Source organism: Hermetia illucens, chromosome 2, assembly GCF_905115235.1.
Source record: "Hermetia illucens chromosome 2, iHerIll2.2.curated.20191125, whole genome shotgun sequence".
NCBI classification, from domain to species: domain Eukaryota; kingdom Metazoa; phylum Arthropoda; class Insecta; order Diptera; family Stratiomyidae; genus Hermetia; species Hermetia illucens.
The window spans coordinates 90146075-90167756 of record NC_051850.1 but is presented as its reverse complement, the minus strand read 5'-3'; the positions used below and the strand labels follow the sequence as shown (position 1 = coordinate 90167756).

The 21682-nt window shown below is 42.7% G+C and overlaps 1 protein-coding gene across 2 annotated transcripts in view; it reads left to right on the top strand.

Moving 5' to 3' along the window:
• The window catches only part of LOC119648196 (85/88 kDa calcium-independent phospholipase A2), a 48195-nt gene extending 30160 nt beyond the window's left edge, over positions 1 to 18035 (top strand). Inside the window, exons 4-17 of one of the 2 annotated variants that reach the window (XM_038049789.1) lie at positions 2026 to 2196; positions 2258 to 2386; positions 2440 to 2617; positions 2670 to 2845; positions 2904 to 3078; positions 3152 to 3242; positions 3305 to 3505; positions 3753 to 3862; positions 3925 to 4458; positions 4550 to 4637; positions 4700 to 4823; positions 4903 to 5026; positions 17080 to 17173; positions 17239 to 18035. In XM_038049789.1, coding sequence (XP_037905717.1) covers positions 2026 to 2196; positions 2258 to 2386; positions 2440 to 2617; positions 2670 to 2845; positions 2904 to 3078; positions 3152 to 3242; positions 3305 to 3505; positions 3753 to 3862; positions 3925 to 4458; positions 4550 to 4637; positions 4700 to 4823; positions 4903 to 5026; positions 17080 to 17173; positions 17239 to 17377 — 2334 coding nt within the window. In that variant the 3' untranslated portion in view covers positions 17378 to 18035. The remainder of the gene's footprint in view (positions 1 to 2025; positions 2197 to 2257; positions 2387 to 2439; positions 2618 to 2669; positions 2846 to 2903; positions 3079 to 3151; positions 3243 to 3304; positions 3506 to 3752; positions 3863 to 3924; positions 4459 to 4549; positions 4638 to 4699; positions 4824 to 4902; positions 5027 to 17079; positions 17174 to 17238) is intronic. The other variant, XM_038049790.1, reaches the window with a different exon arrangement.
• The last annotated feature ends 3647 nt before the right edge of the window (positions 18036 to 21682 follow it).

Here is a 21682-nt window from a genome sequence, read left to right as displayed (position 1 = left end):
GATGCCACCACCCATTGAACTCCTACACATCCTCCGGATAAGGCAGCATCAAGAACGTCACCGATAACAAGAAGAAATAATATAGGTGGCAAGATGCAACCCTGGCGGACTCTGCTTTGGACCTCAAAAGCCTCTGAGATTTTACCCCGATGTAGCACGTGAAATTTTGCATCATCATTTGTCGTTCTGATAATAGCTTTTAGTTTTTCCGGAATGCCCCTCCTTCTAGAGCACGCCAGATATACTCCCTCATCACATTATCGAAAGCTTTCTCGAAATCGATGAGCACTGAAGCAAAAATCTAAACTCCCTGCACTGTTCCAAAATGATCCAAAGTTATTTTAGCTATTGTTCCTGCACGCGAATACCCCTCCAATTGCCACATTTTAAACGGGTGTCCTTTCTTGAAATCTTAACGACCATCCCTTTCTTCCATTTTGCGGGAAAGATATCGGATTCCCAAAATTTCCGTACGAGTGGGAGTAGCAGATCTGCAACAGGTGCAGCGATAAATAATAACTCTACGGGGAGACCGTGAAACCCAGCTGCTTTCTCCGTCTGAGTGCATTGTTGACCGAAATGATATCTCTTCTGCATGAAGGAATATGCAGTATCAGCATGTTATGATGACTTACTATTTCACCCATAAAAGGAAGAGCTTCAATATATTTTTTTTCGATCAGCAAACAAGATTTTTTTGTAATAAGCCCTCCGATAAGGGTTTGAGGTAAAAGAGAAAGAAATCTTGTTGCAGCCCTTACCGGAGGTCTTTTTTGCAAAAAAGAAAAAAAAATATTTGCAAATTGAAAAATCTATACATGGCTTGAAACAAAGTGGAAAATTGTTGGATGTGGTTTTAATGAATCCTAATGATCATATGTCTACCAATTAATCTCAAAACAAGAATGAATTATTCTAAACGTGTATGTGAACACAACCGATAACAGCTATGATGATGAAATCTGCGCACGGTTGTTGTCAGCCAACAGAGCCTATTTCAGCTTACAAAGACCGCTCGAAACGTCTCACCATAGGGTCAAAGCTCTTACTGTACAAGACTATGATCTTGCCAGTCCTCATGTATTCCTCGGAAACTTGGGTTCTTAGCAAGAAAAATTGCGAACACTTGGCCGCGTTCGAGAGAAGAATCCTCCAAAGAATTTGTGGCTTCCTACATGAGGATGGACGATTCCGTAGCCTACACAATGACGAAATCTGTGAGCGATACCATGACCGTCCGGTTGTGGATAAAATCCGGCTCAGTAAGTTACGATGGGCGGGTCACTTAATCCGTATGGATGAGGATTATCCCACCCGGAAAGGGCAATATCTATGGTAGAAAAAGAAGACGAGGCAGACCCTGCCTAAGATGGAGCGATGGCGTAGGTCAGGACGCCAGACAGCTTTTAGGGATATCGAATTGGTGAACCTCGGCGCAAAACCGGGATGCCTGGAGTTCCTTATTAAGGCAGGCCTAGACCGGATACCGGTTGTTGCGCCGTTGATGATGATGATGGTGTATATGAACAACATAGTTACTATAGCAGGATACATGGCTTTCGAAAATTAATGAATGGTAAAATTTAAAATAGATAAAGATCGAAATGTGAACATTACACCCAGTGGGCGTTGGAACTCAATCGGTCAACGTCTTCGGAAGAAGAATGGAAAGAAAGAGGAGTTGAGTTGTATGTATCAGGAACTCATTGGAGATCTTCTATGTTTGCCACAAAATGTTCACACAAATATTGCATTTTCCAATACGAAGTTGGCACTACTTAAGTGTGCAACACATGAACTTACTACAATGTCTGTGAAATGTTGCTTGAAAGAGTTGGAAAATATAAATATTCATAATAATAATAAATTCGGTTGGAACCCCTCTCCTACTCAATTAAGATGTAAGATCACTTCCATTACTTGATTTTGTCTACACCACAAATCGGACACATTCTATTTCATTCTCATTGAAGCCATCCAAAGATATTTACTACAGTACAATGTTACGTCTTTTATTCATTGCAGTATTATAACATAAATGGTCTCCAAAAAGTGTGTGATGCACTTGCTGATAATCCATCATGGTCTCTAGCGCACTTGGTTGCATATTTTAATTTAACGGAACATATAACTAATCCAAAAATTATTGAGTTTCTTGACTACCCGGACCATATAAATAACATGACGCCAATGCAGGTAAGATTAGCTAATTAAGTTCAAACATATTTCAAGAATACAAACGAGTAAATATTTTTAGCTGGCGATCAAATGTAGCAATATTGAAATGGTTAAAGCGCTGCTTCTGAACTGTAAAATGGAACACTTGGACAATAACAGCAACTCAATATATCATTATGCAGCGTCCACCACGAAGGAAATCATAACGGTAGGTACACCCACATTTTCTCCAGAACTTCAAAAAACTTTCATATTTTACAGCTGCTAGCGTCGAAAAATATTGTAAATCTAAATCACTGCAATTCGGACGGTTTCACACCATTACATTTGGCTTGCTTATCTGACAAGCCCGATTGTGTTAAAGCTCTCTTATTAGCAGGCGCCGATGTTAATATATCTGCAAATAATGTCAGTAGCATATATAGATCCACAGCTCCAAGTAAGAATCCCATCGAATTATGAAGTATTAAGATCTGAGCCACTTCTTCTAGGTTCCGTTGCTGACTTCGTAAAACAAAATCCTCATAAGCTGGGTACACAAGACATGAAATACGGCGGAACACCTCTGCACTGGTGCTCTTCTCGTGAGACTTTACAGGCTTTAATTGAACGCGGATGTGATATAAATGCATTAAATTTCGATGGAAGGACAGCGTTGCACATTATGGTATATTTATGGTTTCGCTCCGGATATTAGTAGATTCAATTTTTCTCCGGTAATGCAGGTCAGCCGAAATCGTTTGGAGTGTGTAGTAACGCTTCTATCTCATGAGGCTGAAGTAGACATTGTAGATAAAGATGGGAACACCGCATTGCACATAGCTATCGAGAATAAGTTTGTGCCAATTGTACAATGCCTAGTAGTGTTCGGTTGCGACATTAATAAAAAGAATAAAGACGGTAATTATTGCTGATTTGGTTTACAAAAAATATTCTAAGGTTTAAATTATAAAACTATTCTACTAATATCAAGGAAAAACTCCCCGACATATGGTAGGAAAAGATGCATCAGGCGGAAAAGAAGACGAAATTCTTTATATACTCCATTCAGTGGGAGCTAAAAGGTATATCCAGCAAAATTGAATTCTTAGTGTGAAATTAAGTTGAATACTGTTTTGAAAATTAGATGCCCAGAAGCAGATACAAAGTGTCCACCGGGATGCAATTCAAAAGGAACATACAATGGAATACCTCCAGTAACACCAGAATCTATAGAACAACGTGAGCACATCCAGGAGATGTTGGCATCAACAAGCCGCACCCTATTAAATCCGAATTTAAATCAAATTCGAAATGGCACTGGAAACAGTTCTGAATTCTCTACAGTGTATGTAATTTTTCTGCTGGTGAAAATTTTTGAATTTTTTAGTATATATGTAGACTATCTACCAAAATGGGTGACGTATTTACAACTGTTATGTGGCCACATTTCACTGAAACTGTCTTGAATCAGCGAAGCCAAATCCCAGACCATCTAACTTTTCAAAAATATTTTTAGTGAATTAGGAAATATTTCTCCAATATAATTAAAGAAAATAAATAAATGCAACCTTACGCAATTCATTCATATTCAGGACCCACGTAATAGATACAACACCGGAACAAAAAGGGCAATCCGTAATGGACGCACTTCTGGGGATGTTTACTGCAAGAAATGTCAAAGCTGAAGTACCTCCGAAGAAACGTATGAGATGTATAGTCCTGAGCAAATATGCAGACCTTTAACACTTATCATTTTCCTTATAGACTCAATTCCATCAACTAGTGCTGAGAACTCATCGCAGGAAGGGGCCGATGCGGCTGAGAACTACAGCTCAAGCAGCTCAACATATAGTAGTCACATGGGAACACCAATCGCAAAGAAGGGTCGCCTATTGTGTCTCGATGGAGGTGGCATTCGTGGTCTTGTACTTGTTCAGATGCTATTGGAAATAGAAAAATTGGCACAAACACCAGTTATACATATGTTTGATTGGGTTGCTGGAACCAGTACGGGAGGGATTTTGGCATTGGGACTAGGCTGTGGTAAGACTATGCGACAATGTATGGGTCTTTATCTACGCATGAAGGAACAATGCTTTGTTGGCTCACGACCATATCCTAGTCAGCTGTTAGAATCTATTCTCAAAGAGAACTTGGGGGAATTAACTGTTATGAGTGATATTAAACATCCGAAAATTATGGTTACAGCTGTAATGGCCGATAGGAAACCAGTGGATTTACATTTATTCCGTAATTATACTTCCGTAAGCGACATCTTAGGGCTGGTCACATCGACAAGTAAGTTCCGCCTTTTCCATTTTTTTTGTCTATTATAATATATCGCAATATCATATGCATATCGTATTTTTCTTTTAATTTGAACCTAAAGATAACCGTCGTGTTCCTCCACCACCACCTGACGAGCAGCTTGTATGGAAAGCAGCTAGAGCTACAGGAGCAGCTCCTTCCTATTTCAGGTTTATTAAAAATACGTACTTCTAAAATTTGATGACAAACTATTCTTCTTTTCGATTATTAGGGCATTTGGTCGGTTTCTCGATGGCGGTCTCTATGCAAATAACCCTACTTTAGATGCAATGACCGAAATACATGAATATAACATGGCTCTTCGGAATGTGGGACGTGAAACTGAAGCTACTCCAGTAAGTTTAGTTTAATGTTATGTACATATATCTTTCTTCGTCATAATATCAGGAGATTAGTATACGTTTTAAACTTCAGATATCTGTAGTGGTGTCGCTCGGCACTGGAATGGACCCCGTCACGGAATTAAAAGAAATCGATGTTTTCAGACCAGAAAATCTGTGGGATACTGCGAAGCTTGCTTATGGCTTGTCAACAATTGGTAATTATTATATTATTGTTATTATTTGTCCGTTCATGTCCTCAGCTCATATAACGTGTGAATTGCAATTTCGTTGTACTTTTCGTTTTCGACGAAGAGACCATCGGGCTAGTCGCTGATATGTTGGAGGGCGGCTCCTACGAGCGGCTAAAGGAGCAACTCATACGCCGGCTGTCAGTGAGTGAGGAAACGAAGATGAATCAATTGATGAACGATTGACACTGGGTGAGCGTGCTCCCAGCCAGATGCTTCGAGAAATGAGACAGCTAGGTGTGGATAAGGTCGGTTTGGAGCTTTTGAAAACGCTCTGGTTGCAGCGGCTCTTGGAGAGCACGCTATCTTGGCCTGTGCGGACTCGGAATTGCTGGAGGTACTCTCCGCCATGGAAGACAAAGTCCACGAGAGGTACGCGCCCCCGTTGCCGCGGAAGTGTCTAGAGACACAAGTCCGGAGGTCGAAGATCTTAAGTGAATGGTGAAGACACGCAATTTCTGAGTTTACAGCGACTGTAGGTACTTTGCGTTTGGGAGGTATGTTTCCTAAAAAGGACGTTCGGGTAGTCACACGGCGGGACCCTCATCGGCGACGTAAATTCGGAGCTCAAGCTATTAAATGTACCACCGGATGCAATTTCAATACAACATAAAACTAGGCTCGCTGGGTGCCTCAACGGCGGCTGCTCGAAACGCAGTACCAAGTCGCTTTACAAGTTTTGATCCTCTGAGCAGGTGTTGCTTTCTGATCGACACGGACGCGGAGGTGTCGGTTCTTCCAGTACCCCGTCCAAACACGTTAATATCTCAAAACTTGTGACTGGCGGCCGCGAACTGGTCTCCCAACCGCACTCACGGCTACGGGCAGCTTTACGTGATTTTCATATTGCGTCGAACGTTTTCCTAACGATTCTTTTTAGGCACAGACTTTCTGTGTCACAATGGGCTGTTGGTGGGTCTTCAGAACAAAGCCTTTATAAACTCGCAATCTCTTTAACGTCGTCAGGAAAAATTTCCACTTGCGCAAACCATACCAATTGTTTTCGAGGACATTGGCGGCATTGCAAATATCAAGTAGTTTCTCTCAACCGGTTAAGCACGGTGTGCAGCACCACATCAAGACTGCGGGCTTTCGGATCGTCTCAAAGATGTACCTCTATCACCCCAAAAGCTAACTGTTTCAAAGAAAGGGTTCGATGATCTCATGAAACAGGGTATTTGTATATAGACTTTCCAATAGCTGTTGGTAATCTCCAATCCATATCTCTGGTAAAGAATCTGCGACGATTCTTGGGCATGTTAAACCTCTATCGTTGTTTCCTGCCCAAAGCCACTCATCACCCTCTTGTCTGAGCCCAAAGTCAAACAACAGCTTGGTGACATTACTGGCATTTCCTAGCCGTGTTGGTGGATGCCTTAGGCACAGCGAATGAATCAAACCTGGCAACCGTTGAGCTTCTTTTCGAAACAATTCAACCCAGTTTAACATAAATACAGCGCCTACGATCGTGAGCTATTTGGTCGACCAAGCGCTTCCATCCCATCCACATCGACATAATTGGCCCTTTACAAGACTCGCACGGATACAAGCCTTACAATCTTCGGCAGGTATTCGCGTTAGCCTGAAGCAATATCTCTGATTGACATTAGTGCACAATAATGAGCCGAGGCCCTCTGTGGAGAAGAAGGGATCCCTCGCTTTGGTGTACCAGCCGTAATCAACACGGACCAGGGAATTCAGTTTGAGTTTACTCTCCTGGGTTTCAAACGTCACAGGACCACTGTATACCATCCGGAGTTCAATGGGATGTTGAAACGTTGGCACCGAATACTAAAGGCGGGTTTAAATTTTGATGGTTTTATTTTTTGAGAAAAAGAGATATTTTTATGAAATTTTGCATATATATTATCATAATGTTAAAGTTTAAAAAAAGGATTTATGAAATTCTCCAGACTGCTACAGATTTTTAAATAAAACGTCAAAAATTGACGGCGTTGATGATTTCGTCTAAAAAAAAACAAAAACCGCGTTTTCAGTCAGCATGAAATTCTCTTAAATAGACTCTGTTGCCTGGTAACAACTGCGCGCGGATTTCATCATCGTAGCTGTTATCGGTTGTGATTTTCGACCCTAGATAGGAGAAATTGTCAACGGTCTCAAAGTTGTATTCTCCTATCTTGATTCTTCCCGTTTGACCAGTTTGATGTTGTTGGTTGATTAGTTTTCGATGCTGACGTTGCCACCATATATTTTGTCTTGCCTTTATTGATGTGCAACCCAAGATCTCGCACCGCCTACTCGATCTGGATGAAGGCAGTTTGTACGTCTCGGGTGGTTCTTCCGATGACGTCGATATCGTTAGCATAGGCCAGTAGTTGGGTGGACTTAAAGAGGATCGTACCTCTTGCATTCACCTCAGCATCACGGATCACTTTCCCGAGGGCCAGGTTAAAGAGGAGGCATAATAGGGCATCATCTTATCGTAGACCGTTCATCTTACAAAAACTGTTCCGCTCGAAACGTCTCACCATAGGGTCAAAGCTCTTACTATACAAGACTATGATCTTGCCAGTCCTCATGTATTCCTCGGAAACTTGGGTTCTTAGCAAAAAAAATTTAGAACTCTTGGCCGCGTTCGAGAGAAGAATCCTCCGAAGAATTTTTGGCCCCCTACATGACGATTCCGTAGCTTAGACAATGACGAAATCTATGAGCGATACCATGACCGTCCGGTTTGTGGATAAAATCCGGCTCAATAGGTTACGGTGGTCGGGTCACTTAATCCGTATGGATGAGGATGATCCCACCCGGAAAGTCTATATGGGCAATATCTATGGTAGAAAAAGAAGACGAAGCAGACCCTGCCTAAGATGGAGCGATGGCGTAGGCCAGGACGCCAGACAGCTTTTAGCGATATCGAATTCCGGAGTTCCTTATTAAGGCAGGCCTAGACTGGATACCGGTTGTTGCGCCGTTGATGATGATGATGATGAAATTCTCTATAGAATGAACTACAATTAAAAATGTTCACCAAAAAATAACAACATAGCCGCCATTTTTTAAATTTTCCGGTTTTTGGCGCCAAAAAAACTTAATGTAAATCAAAATATTTAGCACCTCCTCGGAAGTTCGTTCTTTTGCTTTGAATGTGTACAATGACATCATCTCAAAACGACTGGTCAAGTGGATTTTTTAATCCTCGACGCCAACCCAAAAAACATTGTTTTGAGAAAAACGCGTTTAAAAATTTATTACAATATTGACACTAGTGACTTTTCAGTACACAAGCTGTATCATAACCGGTAAAGCCAGGTTCCAAAGTGTTCCTTTCTATTTATATAACATGCTAACAAAACGAGAATGTGTAACATACCCATCTAAAGCAGACGTGAAGAGACGGAAGAAGAGGCTCAAAATGCGGCTTTGACTCGCGCTATATAAACAAGCTGTGTGTGTGTGTGTGTGTGTATGGTGGGGGAGAAGCTACAGCTTCTGAGCACTCAGGCCGCGTTGGCCCATTGTACTCGCCTCCCCCGTCTAACGGAATATTCCGGATTCGTTAACGTATCGCAGGATTTCCGTTAGTGGATGTGATGCAACCCGTCGCAATTGGAGGACATCGGCACCAAAGATCTGATACCTGATGCGTCCATAGGCGGGGCATTCACATAGGAAATGCTCCGTGGATTCCGCTTCCTCATTACAGGAGGGACACGTATCATCTTCGGTAATTCCTATTCTGAACATATGCCCAGCTAGTGAATTATGGCCTGTCAGAATGCCCACAATACACCTGCAAGTCCTCCTGCTTTTCGACAGGATAAACTTTGCGGTACGTATGTTGGGTTCTGGCAGGAAAAGTTTGGTGTGTCGAGCAGCATTTACGCTCTGCCACCTGTCGTTATGGGAAACTTGTTCCCAGTTTTTGAAAACAGATTTAGCCAATGCTACTGATACCCCAATTGCTGGTTCCGGTCCCGGCACAGGGGAGATTGACCCCTCTTTCGCTAAAGCGTCCGAGATTTCATTTCCCTCTATGCCGCAGTGACCAGGTACCCAGAGTAGTTCCACCGTATTGAATCTAGACACAGAGTTCAAACGGTTTCTGCATTCCTGAACGATTTTCGAGGTGATCAAAGGACTGCTCAATGCCCTCAGTGCAGCTTGACTGTCACTGCAGATTGCGATGCGCCTGCCCTTCAACCGCTCGTCAATCACCCAGTTTGCCACCCTTAGGATCGCATAAACTTCGGCTTGAAAAACCGTTGCATATTGTCCCAAAGGAAAAGCCCACTTCTCGTTTTTATTCGAGAGGTAGACTCCGGCTCCAGAACCCTCTTCTGTTTTTGAGCCATCGGTGTAGAAGACTTCCGTATATCCCGCCACGCATTCCTCTGGGTTTTCCCAGTCCTCTCTACGCGTGTCGCGATGTCGTGCTCATGGCACCAGTGATACCCAGGCAAACAGTTCTTTGCAGTGCGTCTAGTTTACGGTGAAAACCTTTTTGTCTCACCGTAACCCACCACACTACGGATGCATATACGAACATCGGCCTAATGATGGCAACGTATATCCACATTACCACATGAGGCCTGAGTCCCCATGTCGAGGCAAAGGTCCGTCTGCACAGCCCATAAGCTGTGAGAGCTCGTTTCATCTTTACCTCTACATGTTTGTTCCAAAGAAGTTTTTTTATCTAGAGTGACCCCCAGATATTTCACTTCTTCGGAGAGTTGAAGGGTAGTACCCCTCATCTCAGGGAGACAAAGTCCATCCAGTTTTCTCCTTCGTGTGAATAAAACCATTGTGGTTTTATTTGGATTAACTGACAAACCATGTCTAAGGCACCAGCTGTCTATCAAATCAACGGCACGCTGTATGTTCCTACACACCGTTCCAAGATCCCGATCAACAGCAAGTACAGCCACGTCATCAGCATAAGCTTGAGCGTGTATTGGCAAATTTTGCAGTTCGCAAAGCAGTGAGTCGATCAGCATACTCCACAGAAGTGGCGAAAGCACACCTCCTTGGGGGCAGCCCTTAGTCGCTTCCGTAGTCAGGTAGCGATCGACCCCTACCTCAGCGCACAACAACCTTTGCGTTAGCATAGCATGGATCCACTTAATTAAAGCATCATCAACACCATGCGCTCTGGCGGCATCACAAAGTTTTTGAAAAGGCGCACAGTCAAAAGCCCCTTCAATGTCCACGAACACCCCCATCGCGTACTCACCATTCAAAGTTGCATCCTCTATCCTTGTGACCAAAGAATGAAGAGCAGACTCACAGGACTTTCCACGTTGGTAAGCATGTTGGTTTTCACTAAGTGGGTGTGACCTAAGTGCGTTTCCACGAATATGACGCTCCACCAGTCTCTCCAAACCTTTCAGCAAGAATGAAGTCAGGCTGATCTGTCTGAAGTTCTTTGGATTAGAATAGTCATCTTTCCCAGGTTTCGGTATGAAAACTACCTTAACCTGTTGCCAAGAAGAAGGCACGTAGCCCAGAGCAAGACATCCTCGAAAAATATTTCTTAGAGGTCGCTCTAAATGCTCCATACCCTCCTTTAGCATTGCCGGATAGATGCCATCCATGCCAGGTGCTTTGAAATGTTCAAAGGACAGTATAGCAGCTCTCACCTTTTCATGGGTAACAACCGCTTTCGCAGTGTTCCAGTTCCCCTTGCAACACTTGCGTGTTGAAGGGGTTGCAAGAACCGTCAACTCTCCCCCTACCACTTCTCTCACCCGTTCTCCCGGGTGGTGTACTTCCAGGAGGGTCTGTACTGAGTCCAGTCTGGAGCTCGTGAAAGTACCGTCGGGTTTTCTAAGAGAATCCAACTTGGCCGACTCATCCCTTTTGAGGACTCTGCACAGCCTTGAAGTCTCCCTTTCGCCTTCCAGTTCCTCACAGTACGCTCTAAAGGAGTCTCGCTTCGAGCACCTCACGAGCCTCTTATATTCACGTTGTGAGTTCCTGAAATTTAACCAGTCTTCGTCCTTGTTACTTTTGCAAGCACGGTTTAGAAGTCGCCTGGTTGATTTCCTGAGTTTTTGCAGTTCTCGGTTCCACCAAGGAACCGTTTTACCGCTTTGGCCTCGGGAAATAGGACAAGCCTCTTCATAGCACTCTAAAAGTGTGCCGTTCAGAGCTTTCAATTCATCTTCCAGCACCAAAGGAGTCCTTAGTCGCCTAGGGAACTGTACTTTATTGCCAAGAAGTTCATTGAACTTTGCCCAATCCGTTTTCCTAGGGTTCCGCCTTTGTACTGCAGACTGTTCGCCCGCAATAGTCAGATTGAATTCTAGATATCGGTGATCTGACAGTGAGACCTCGTCTAGCACTCGCCAGTGTGTAATCAACTCTAACAATTTTGGGGTACAGATTGTTAGGTCAATTACTTCGCTTCTTCTCGGTCCCACGAACGTAGGGGCGCACCCTACGTTTGCAATCATAAGACCAGCTGAAGTGATGAAATCAAATAGCTTCTCTCCTCTTGGATTGCATTTGCTACTGCCCCAACAAATATGTTGAGCATTCGCATCGCAACCTATTAAGAGTTCGAGACTACTTGATTCTGCATACGCCACCAGATCCCTAAGTTCTTGCGTCGGTGGAGGATACAAAGAATCATAGGGTAAATAAGCGGAGGCAACTATGATGTTTTTCCTCTCGCCATTTATCTGGTATTGTATGATGACCGTAGCTAAGTCCTGGGAACAATATTGTCTCAGCATAGTTGCCTCTAACCGTCTTGACATCAGGACGCAAGCTCTCGGTCTTATGGATCTTTCGTCGTAGAAGATCCTAGCCCCCTTCACTGATCCAATGCCACAGATTCTGTTAAATCGAACCCACGGTTCTTGCACCAGAAAGATATAGGGGAAATCCTGCAGCTTTGTCATTCTCGCTGCCAACAGGTAGGAGGGAGCTTTGGCATGCTGCAGGTTGATTTGACCAATCTTTATGTTTTTCGACATAAACTTAGTCTATTGTCGCTGACAGAAGAGTCTGGTGCGTCCAGTGTGGATCTTACCGGGGTTTCCAGTTTATCCCCACCTTCCGCCGGAGATTCCGCTTCCTTGTGTCCGATTTCTCTGGACGTTACCGCGCCTAGTGGTACAGCCACGTCCATGTCCTCATTCCCAAGGTGCTTCATCTTCCTTCGCAGTGCTCTCTTCTGCCGTCGGCTTCGGGCCTTTCCAGGTTCACGGTGTCCGGACCGCTTGGATCCATTTCCACACACCGGCGTTAAACCAGTAGCGTCCACGTCACCAGCTTCCCGTTCTTCCGCTCTTCCTGGTAAGGATGAAGGAGAAGGTTCTGACAGGCAAAATTCAGCCGTAGTCGGATTTCCAGTTTCTCCCAATTTGAAAGTTTCCGTACTTTCCTTTCTGGCTAACTTCGCCGTAGGCACCAAGTGCAAACTTTCCACTGAGTCGGAAAGCATGCCTTCTACAGATTGATCTGTAGGCGAATATGAATGTGGTGAGGCCTCCAAAATCCGCGCCTCGGCCACGACATGATTGCTCATGGTCGCGGGTGGATTCGAAGTCTGTGACTTCTTACCACTTGGAGAGTTTAAATCCATCGTTTCCATATTCATATTTTGGACACCCTTAGTGTAGTAGTAAACTACTACAGGCTCCCCCACCACGACAAGGTGGTGTCCGAGGGGGAGATAAACAAGCTAATCATTTCTAAAATTGGATATGACTTTCATATTCTTACCACATATTTTAAGATGTATTTTCAATCAAAATCAATCATAAAAAAAAATTCATAAAAATTGAACCTATTACGTCCCCTTAATGGCTCGTGACAATCCGTCGTGGTTGCAGTTCCTGCGTTTCATCTTACTTGGCCTTCGCACAGTCGATCGAGAGGAGTTCACGGCCAGCGCCCCGACTCCACCTTCCTTCGGAGGCCGCTTCATTCATCATATGAGGGCCTCTTTAAAGTCCTGGAGCGACGGGAGCACTCCTTCAAGCTGGACGTTCGGGGCTGGCCCAATTGGGTCTCCTCGCTGAGACTGGAGGCCTTCACCGAACCGGTGGACACTCCAAAAAAAATGCCCGCGTAATATCAGGTTCGATCGGTAACCCCACTGGCAGGATCAAGTCCCGGGTTCTTCCGCTGAATCCGTGCAGTCTCAGCAGCAGCAGGCAGTATAAGGAGCTTAGATCCTCGCCCCACTTGGTGGTTGTCGATTGTATTTGGAGTGCTCTGCGCAGAAGAGGCATTCCGGGGAAACTAATAACTATCATCAAAGCGGCATATGAAAGTGCTAAATGTTACGTACTGCATGGAGCTAAAATCTCGCGAGAAATTTGAAGCTCAAAGTGGAATTTGCAGGGTTGCACTCTATCACCGGTTCTTTTTTCTCGATTCGCCCTTCATACTACCTTGGTTGTATACATAACATTATAATTATTACAATTAGTTAAACATAAGGTGATATGTGGGTTAATCCCCTCCATAGTTGAAGAGGAAATTCAACCTTTCATCACCATCATCAACTGCGCAAAAGCCTGTATCCGATCTAGATCTATTTTAATAAGGACCTCCAGATATCCGGGTTTTGCGCCCAGGTACACCAATTTGATATCCCTAAAAGCTCTGGTGTCTTGGCCGAAGCCATCGCTCCATCTACATCTTCTTTTCGATTATAGATAGACTTTCCGGGCTAGATCGCCCTCACTCATACGGATTAAGTCACCTGCAACGGCACCCTATTGAGTCGGATTTTATCCACAACCAGACGATCAGGGGATCGCTCATAAATTTCGTCGTTATCGAATCGTCCACTCTTCTATAGGAGGTCAAACATTCTGTGGAGGATTTTTCTCTCAAACGCTGGTAACAGTTTGCAAGTTTTCTTGTAAGAACCAAGTGGTTTCCGAAGAATACATGACGACTGGCAAAATCAGTATTTGACGTTTCGCGCGGAACAATTTTTGTAAGCTGAAATAGGCTCTGTTGGCGGTGGGGTTCAAGGACTTGATATTCGTAACTGTTATCGGTTGTGATTTTCGACCTTAGATAGGAGAAATTATCAACGGCCTTAAAGTTGTAGTTTTCTATCTTTATTGTTTTCATTTGCCATTTGATGCTGTTGCTTCTCTGGTTTTTGGTGCTGGCGTTGGTGATGGTGTATTTCGACTTGGCTTCATTAATGTCCAGGGAACGCACGTAGAGCCTATTCGATAAGTATTAAAATTTTAAGCCATTATAATTAAACTTATCAGTCGAACTCTTGATTTAAAGAACATTATATTTTTCGTCTCTCTTTTATGTTATCCATAATCAATTGTTTCATATGACCTTTTGGGATGTAGCTAACAAATTCGTTTTCACTAGGGCCACTTTTTCTTAGCGACTAGGAGTTACTCAAGTGAAATTTCCCTCTTTTAATTACAAATGGTAGTGCACACCATTCTCCGAGGACTTCCAAAGTTCTCACTTATAATTTCAGATTCTAAGACTATGAGTGTACGGACAGCTGAGTGGTTAGAGCACAAGGCTGTTGTACGGAAGGTTGCGGTTCAGATCTCACTGGCGCCAGTGGGGTTTGTATCGTGATTTGACGTCGGATACCAGTCGATTCAGCTGTGAATGGGTACCTGAGTCAAATCAGGGTAATAATCTCGGGTGAGCGCAATGCTAATCACATTGCCTCCTACAGTGTACTACTGTAGTGTACCGTTACGGTCTTGAATAAAGTGCTCTAACAAACTTCAAAGCCTTGATCCAATATGGATTGTTACGCCAACGATTATTATCAAGACTATGTATGTCTGTGTTACAATGTAGCTACTCATCATGCCACTTCCTAAAATTCTGCTGCATCCTTTTTGAAGTACCCTTACATAATTGATGAATTAATTGTAAAAAAAACAAGATATCAATCGTCTCTGAAGAAGCGATAGGATGCAGATATGACGGAACTACTTGAAGCCCTTAAGTAGAGAAAAGAAAAGGACTTCAAATATATTCTTAAAAACATTGCTTCTACTTTGATTTCAATTGAAGATCATTACAGAATTAAATAGCATTGTGTGATCCCGAAAAATCCGCATTTCTCCACCACTTAGAAAGACTATTCCAGCCAAACGGTCAACTAATAGACTATCATCTACAACTGCTTATGGCTCGAGGACTATTCAAGCTATTTCGCTTTAAAATCTCCCAAATATCTAAAGTGATATGAGAATGCATTGACCCGAAAAAGTGGTCTCACTACGATTCCCACACATGCTAGACAGCATAATATGGTTTGATACCAACAATCCTAAAAGTAGGAAATTATATCAGATAATAAGGATATCGGAGAAAGGGTATCCCCATATAAAGTAATTTGCCATTCTCTCAAAAGTTTTCGGAAAATTTTTGCTTTCGAGAATTTAGCAATACTTGAACACGGGAAAAATTATTTCATTCTATCAATTTGAATTCTGAGAAACACACACACTGTTGAAGAAATATGCCACCTAATTGGAAACATACAGTGCATTTAAACAAGTAAACTAGTGTGTGGTAATTTTTCTGGACATTGTACAGGCGCTAAATAACCCTTTGTATGGCCGCCAGTATTTGTGTTTGTAGCAAATTTTCAAGGCCTTCCGGGTTAACTTCTTGACGTTGAACAGATCTTCATTCCACCATGCTGGCAGTGTCTTTTTGCTGTACTTTGCTGGACACAAGAATTTGAAGGCAGTTTTGAATGCCTTTTCCAGAGCCCCGACTTTTGACTCCAGTTTGTCTATCGTACCAATGTTATGATTTCGCACGCCAGAAAGTTTCTCCTTGATAACTTAACCAAATTCCAGTCGATCCTCATGAGGTATCTGAAAAGGTAGGAAACTTCTACAGAGTATCCAACTGTGATCTAAGAAGGATCATTGGTCAGACACTTTTCGGTTCTCCGCTCTGAAAGTCGCATTGCCGGTTAGTAAGGACTTCCTTCCTTTCGTCACAGTTCTCCGAGCCGGGGAAATGGAAGGTTGGCGTACTGCCCCTGAGGTATACTTTGAGTGCTGCGGATTTAACTGCGCCTTTATAGTCCCCCATTTCCAGCGCCTCCAGGCATTCTCTATTGATGAGGAGTAGAAAAGGTTGGCTCGCGGTCCTATACTATATCTCATCTATTTTCCTGTTAGCGGGATAATGGCCACAGTTGCCTTTGCTAACGGTATCGCCATCTTAAGTTCAAGTCGCAGAACCAAAATTGGTTTCTTTACAACTGGAATGGCATCTAAGGGAACTAGTTTCAGATATGAAGGATGAAGGTAAATTAGTCGAAGTGTGTGTAAGCAGCTTCCACTTTACAAAAAGAAAATTGTCCTCTCCCTCAGTCAGATGTTGACCACCTGGAAATACACCAATAACTCAGATTCCGTTTCACAAAAAATCGTTACTACCTCTAGGCTGTAAATTATCAACAACTTACAAATCGGTGCTTAAGCCTATAGGACCATATGCGATTCAATTATTGAGCTAAACTATTAATCTGCTGCAGCGGTCTCAGTCCAAAATTCTGAGATGCATCTCCAATGTTCCCTGGTATCCCCGAAATGTTACCCTCCATAAGGAAATTAGAACAATAGAGGAAAAAATTGAGTGTTCCTTTAATAAAGGTTCAGGCAATTCCTAACATAATAGCTAAGAGAACTATGTAACCCAGAAAATTCAAGAAGCTGAAAAGTGTTGAAAAACTTCAAACTTTGCCTTTCTTTCTAAGCAAATAAGTTAAATTTGAATTAACTACAAATTAACATGACACAAGAAAAAATATCAACTTGCCAGCAATTATGTATGTCATTCCTCAGTTTTAACAATTGAAATGTAACTTCCTAAGTACGATGGGAATGAAATAAAAAACGTTTATTAAAAAGCTGATGATCTAAACAATCACAAATGCTGTCCTGAATACAAATTGAGTCAGCCTTTATGCTTTATGTTAACACATTACGTCATCAATTATATTTACGTTAAGTTGTTCATGGCTTACATTGCATATTGATCTAGAAAAATAATGTATGAAATTATTTAACTTTTAGGTAATTTGCTTGTGGACCAAGCAACGGCTTCAGATGGTAGAGTAGTTGATCGGGCTCGCGCTTGGTGTAGTACAATAGGCGTTCCGTATTTCCGGTACATACTCCTAAAGTAGGAGCGTTTCAAGCACAACGTAACAAATTTTCGCTTTCTTTTCCCAGATTCAACCCACCGTTACCTGAAGATATTGCTATGGACGAGAAAAGTGATCAGAAATTAATCAACATGATGTGGCATGCAAAAGCTTATATGTACGCAAATCGTAAAAAAATCATAGAAATGATAAACCTTCTCAAATAGCAAATAAGGAGAATATGAATCGTGACTTCCGCATTTTAGAACCATTACAACTCAAAGTTGACTAACTTAAAAACCAAATCATTATCTAGTAATCGAATAAGTATCTGTATCAGTAGTTTTCATAAAGTTAGTAACAAGAAAAATGAATGTTACGAGATATCATATAAAAGTGGAGCGACCAATGAGTCCATGTTTTTTATTCCGAATCACCCAATGATTTAGATAATCTCAACCGAATGACATTCGACAATAGTATTATGGTTTTAACATGTTAATTATAAGAGATTTTTGTACCATTTCACAGCGTAGAGAGAAGAAATAACAAATGACTTGTATTATAGTTTGCAAGTGGGTTATATTTCACAAATGAAATACCATAGTGTGCACTTTGCTAATTTTCCAGGGTTTTACTTCAGACTAACGAGATATCTACATAGTGCAGTATGTCGGATGGTGTTCGATTTAATATTAATGTTTTATATGTTATAAATGTTGAGCGCGTATGATATTACTCACAAAATTCAATTCACCTAAAACCATTAGGCGATAGAAAAAGCGGAAAAGGCATGCATTTGTAGATGTCCAGCAAATATTTCTTTTTTTTTTTGGGAACCAAGCTAAGTTGTTATTGGAAATACAGACGAATCGTTTAAATACATTTAGTTTCGTAGTTATTTTTCTTTCCAACTACAAATAAATTTATCTAAAGTCGTTATCTAAAAGTGAATACTTTCTTGTCTTGTTGCTAATATATGGTTTTATGTGTTCAATGTATACTTGTAACTAACATTTTTATGTTTGTAAATATTGGATTAATTTAATCATAGACTAATATAATGGTTATCGTCTTGTCTAACTATTTGTTTTTTTTGTGTACTTTATATACCTTCCATTCGTTCCTCGTGGATGAACCAACTTTTCTCAAGAGGCCACTGAATGGTTGCTTCCAAAAAGTGATACATTTTCCAGTTGGTATTATTTGCTTTATCATTTCGACCACATAGCCCTCTGCAACACCTATAAGGGCGAAATGGATGCCGCAATAACCGCAGCTAACAGATGTCCTGAAGATGAAGCATCAAAAATGATCTTCACAACCACCTGAAGAACGTTATCATTGATACGGCCACAAACATACTTGCCCCAGCTGCAAGAAAAGTCGGAACAGCTGGTCTGACGACGGATGTAAGCTAGCAACAGAACGTAAGGATGCTGCATACAGAGTAATGTTGGATTCTCAAGGAACGCGGGCACGCACAGAAGTTTATCGCGAACTCCGTCAAGCGGAGAAGCAGCTTCAGAGACAGAAAAAGGAAGCCTGGGAGAACCAACAAGTCTGTGAATTCGAAAAGTACAAGGAGCAATAACACCAGGCGCGGAAGTTTTACCAACAAATCAGTAGGATGAGGTCTTATACGCCTCGATGCTCATTTTGCCGAGACAAAGAGGGAAATCTGATTTCCGACAGAATGAGCATATTCGAGCGACGGGTTGAGTACTTCGATGAACTACCGAACAACCAAAACATCGGCGAGTTGGAGGTCCCGCCAACTGAAGACGACGGACCAATGCTGCCACCACCAAGCACAGAAGTTCCTGCAATCCACCGGCTTAAAAACCATTAGTCGCCAGGAGCCGATGGAATTACAACGACAAGAGGCGACAAATTACACCAAGCGGTTCATCAACTGATACTAAAATTGGGGGACATCGAATTAATGCCTGACGACTGGCAACGGGGCATTATCTGTCCCATACTTAAAAAGGGAGATATCACGCAACAATTACAGAGGTATCACGTGGCTGAGCACTATCTATAAGATATTCTCCGCTATTTTGCTAGGCCGGAAAGCCCCATATTCCCAGAACATTATTGGCCCATACCAAAGAGTCTTCACTGCAGGCAAATCAGCAACACATCAGATTTTCTCTGTGCGGCAAGCGATGGAAAAACTGCTTGAACATGGCCATCAGTTGCACCAATTTTTCATCGACTTTAAAGCTGCCTATGGCAGCATAACCAGGGTAAAATTGTACACGGTCCCAACGAAATTAATAAGACTGGCTAGGCTGACCCTGATCAATATGCGAGGCCAGATAAAAGCAGCACGATCACCCTCGAGACCATTCAACATCAACATCGGTCTAAGATAAGGGAATGCCCTATCATCGTCCTCTTTAACCTGGCCCTGGAGAAAGCTATTCGCGGTGCAGATGTAAATGCGAGAGGCACCATCCTGACGATATTGACATCATGGGAAGAACAACCCGATATGTACAGTCTACTTTCATCCAGATCGAGCAGGGGGTGCTAGATCTCGGGCTGCACATTAATGAAGGCAAGACGAAGTACACGGTGGCAACGTCAGCGCCGAAAATTAAAGAACGAACAACATCGAATCGCACTGTTCGAAAACAATAAAGATAGGAGACTGCAACTTTGAAACCATTGATAATTTCTCCTATATAGGATCGGAAATCACAACCGAGAACACGATGACGATAATCCGCGCACGGTTGTGGGCAACCAATAGAGCCTATTTCAGCTTACAAAAACTGTTTCGCTCGAAAGGTCTCACCATAGAGTCAAAGCTCTTACTGTACATGATTTTGCCAATCGGAGACTTGGGTTGTTAGCAAAAAAACTGCGAACTTTTGGCCGCGTTCGAGAAAAGAATCCTCTGAAGAATTTCTGGCCCCGTCTAACGGAATATCCCGGATTCGTTTATGTATCGCAGGATTTCCGTTAGTGGAAGCGATGCTATCCGTTGCAGTTGGAGTACATCAGCACCAAAAATCTGATGTCTGATGCGTCCGTAAGCGGGGCACTAACATAGAAAATGTTGCGTGGATTCCGCTTCCTCATTACAGGATGGACACGTATCATCTTGGATAATTCCTATTCTGAACATATGCCCAGCTAGTGAATTATGGCCAGTCAGAATGCTCACAATACTTCTGCAAGTCCTCCTGCTTTTCAATAGGATAAACTTTGCAGTATGTTTGTTTGGTTCTGACAGGAAGAGTTTGGTCTGTCTAGCAGCATTAAGGCTTCGCCACCTGTCATTATGGGAAGCTTGTTCCCAGTTTTTGACAGCAGCATCAGCCAGTGCTACCGACTTCCCAATTGCTGATTCCGATCCGGGCATGGGGAAAGTTGAAGCCTCTTTTGCTAACGCATCCGAGATTTCATTTCACCATAAATTCACCATATTGAATCTGGAAACAGAATTCAGTCGGTTTCTACATTGCCGATCGATTTTTGAAGTGATCAAAGTACTATTCAACGCCCTCAATGCAGCTTGACTATCGCTATAGATTGCGATGCGCCTGCCTTTCCACCGCTCGTCAATCCTCCAGGTTGCAGCCTTTAGGATCGCATACACTTCAGCCTGAAAAACCGTTGTGTTTTATCCCAAAGGAAAAGCCCACTTCTCGTTTTTATTCGAGAGGTGGACTCCTGCTCCGGAACCACTTTCTGTCTTTGAGACATCGGTGTAGAAGACGTCAGTATATCCTGGTACGCCTTCTTCTGGTTCGTCCCAGGTTTCTCTCCGTTTCAAGATAACATCATATCTTCTACCAAACAGATGTTTGGGAATCTGAGAATCGGAAGGCATCGCGTTTCACCTTAACCCACCACACCACGGATGCATAAGTGAACATCGGCCTAATGATAGCAACATATATCCACATTACTAGGCCTAAGTCCCCATATCGAGGCAAAGGTCCAGCTACACAGCCCATAAGCTGTCAAGCTCGTTTCATCTTCACCTCTACGTGTTTGTTCCAAAGAAGCTTCTTGTCTAGAATAACTCCCAGATATTTCCCTTGTTCGGAGAGTTGGAAGGTTGTACCCTTCATCTCTGGATGGCAAAGCCAATTCAGCTTCCTCCTTTTTATAAATAATACCATTCTGACTTTATTTGGATTTACTGAAAGTCCATGCCTGAGACACCAACTGTCAATTAAATCAACAACGCGTTGTGTATTTCTACACAACATTCCGAGGTCTCGACCAACAGCCAGTACAGCCACGTCATCCGCATAAGCTTGAACGTGTATTTGCAGATTTTGCACTTCGCATAGTAGTGAGTTGATCAGCATACTCCATATAACTGGCGATAGCACACCTCCTTGAGAGCAACCTTTCGTCGCTTCCGTTGTTAAGTAGCGATCAACACCCACTTCAGCACAGCGTAGATCCACCTTATTAGAGTTTCGTCAACACCATGCTCTCTGGAGGCATCACAGAGCTTTTGAAAGGGCGCACAGTCAAAAGTCCCTTCAATGTCCACGAACACC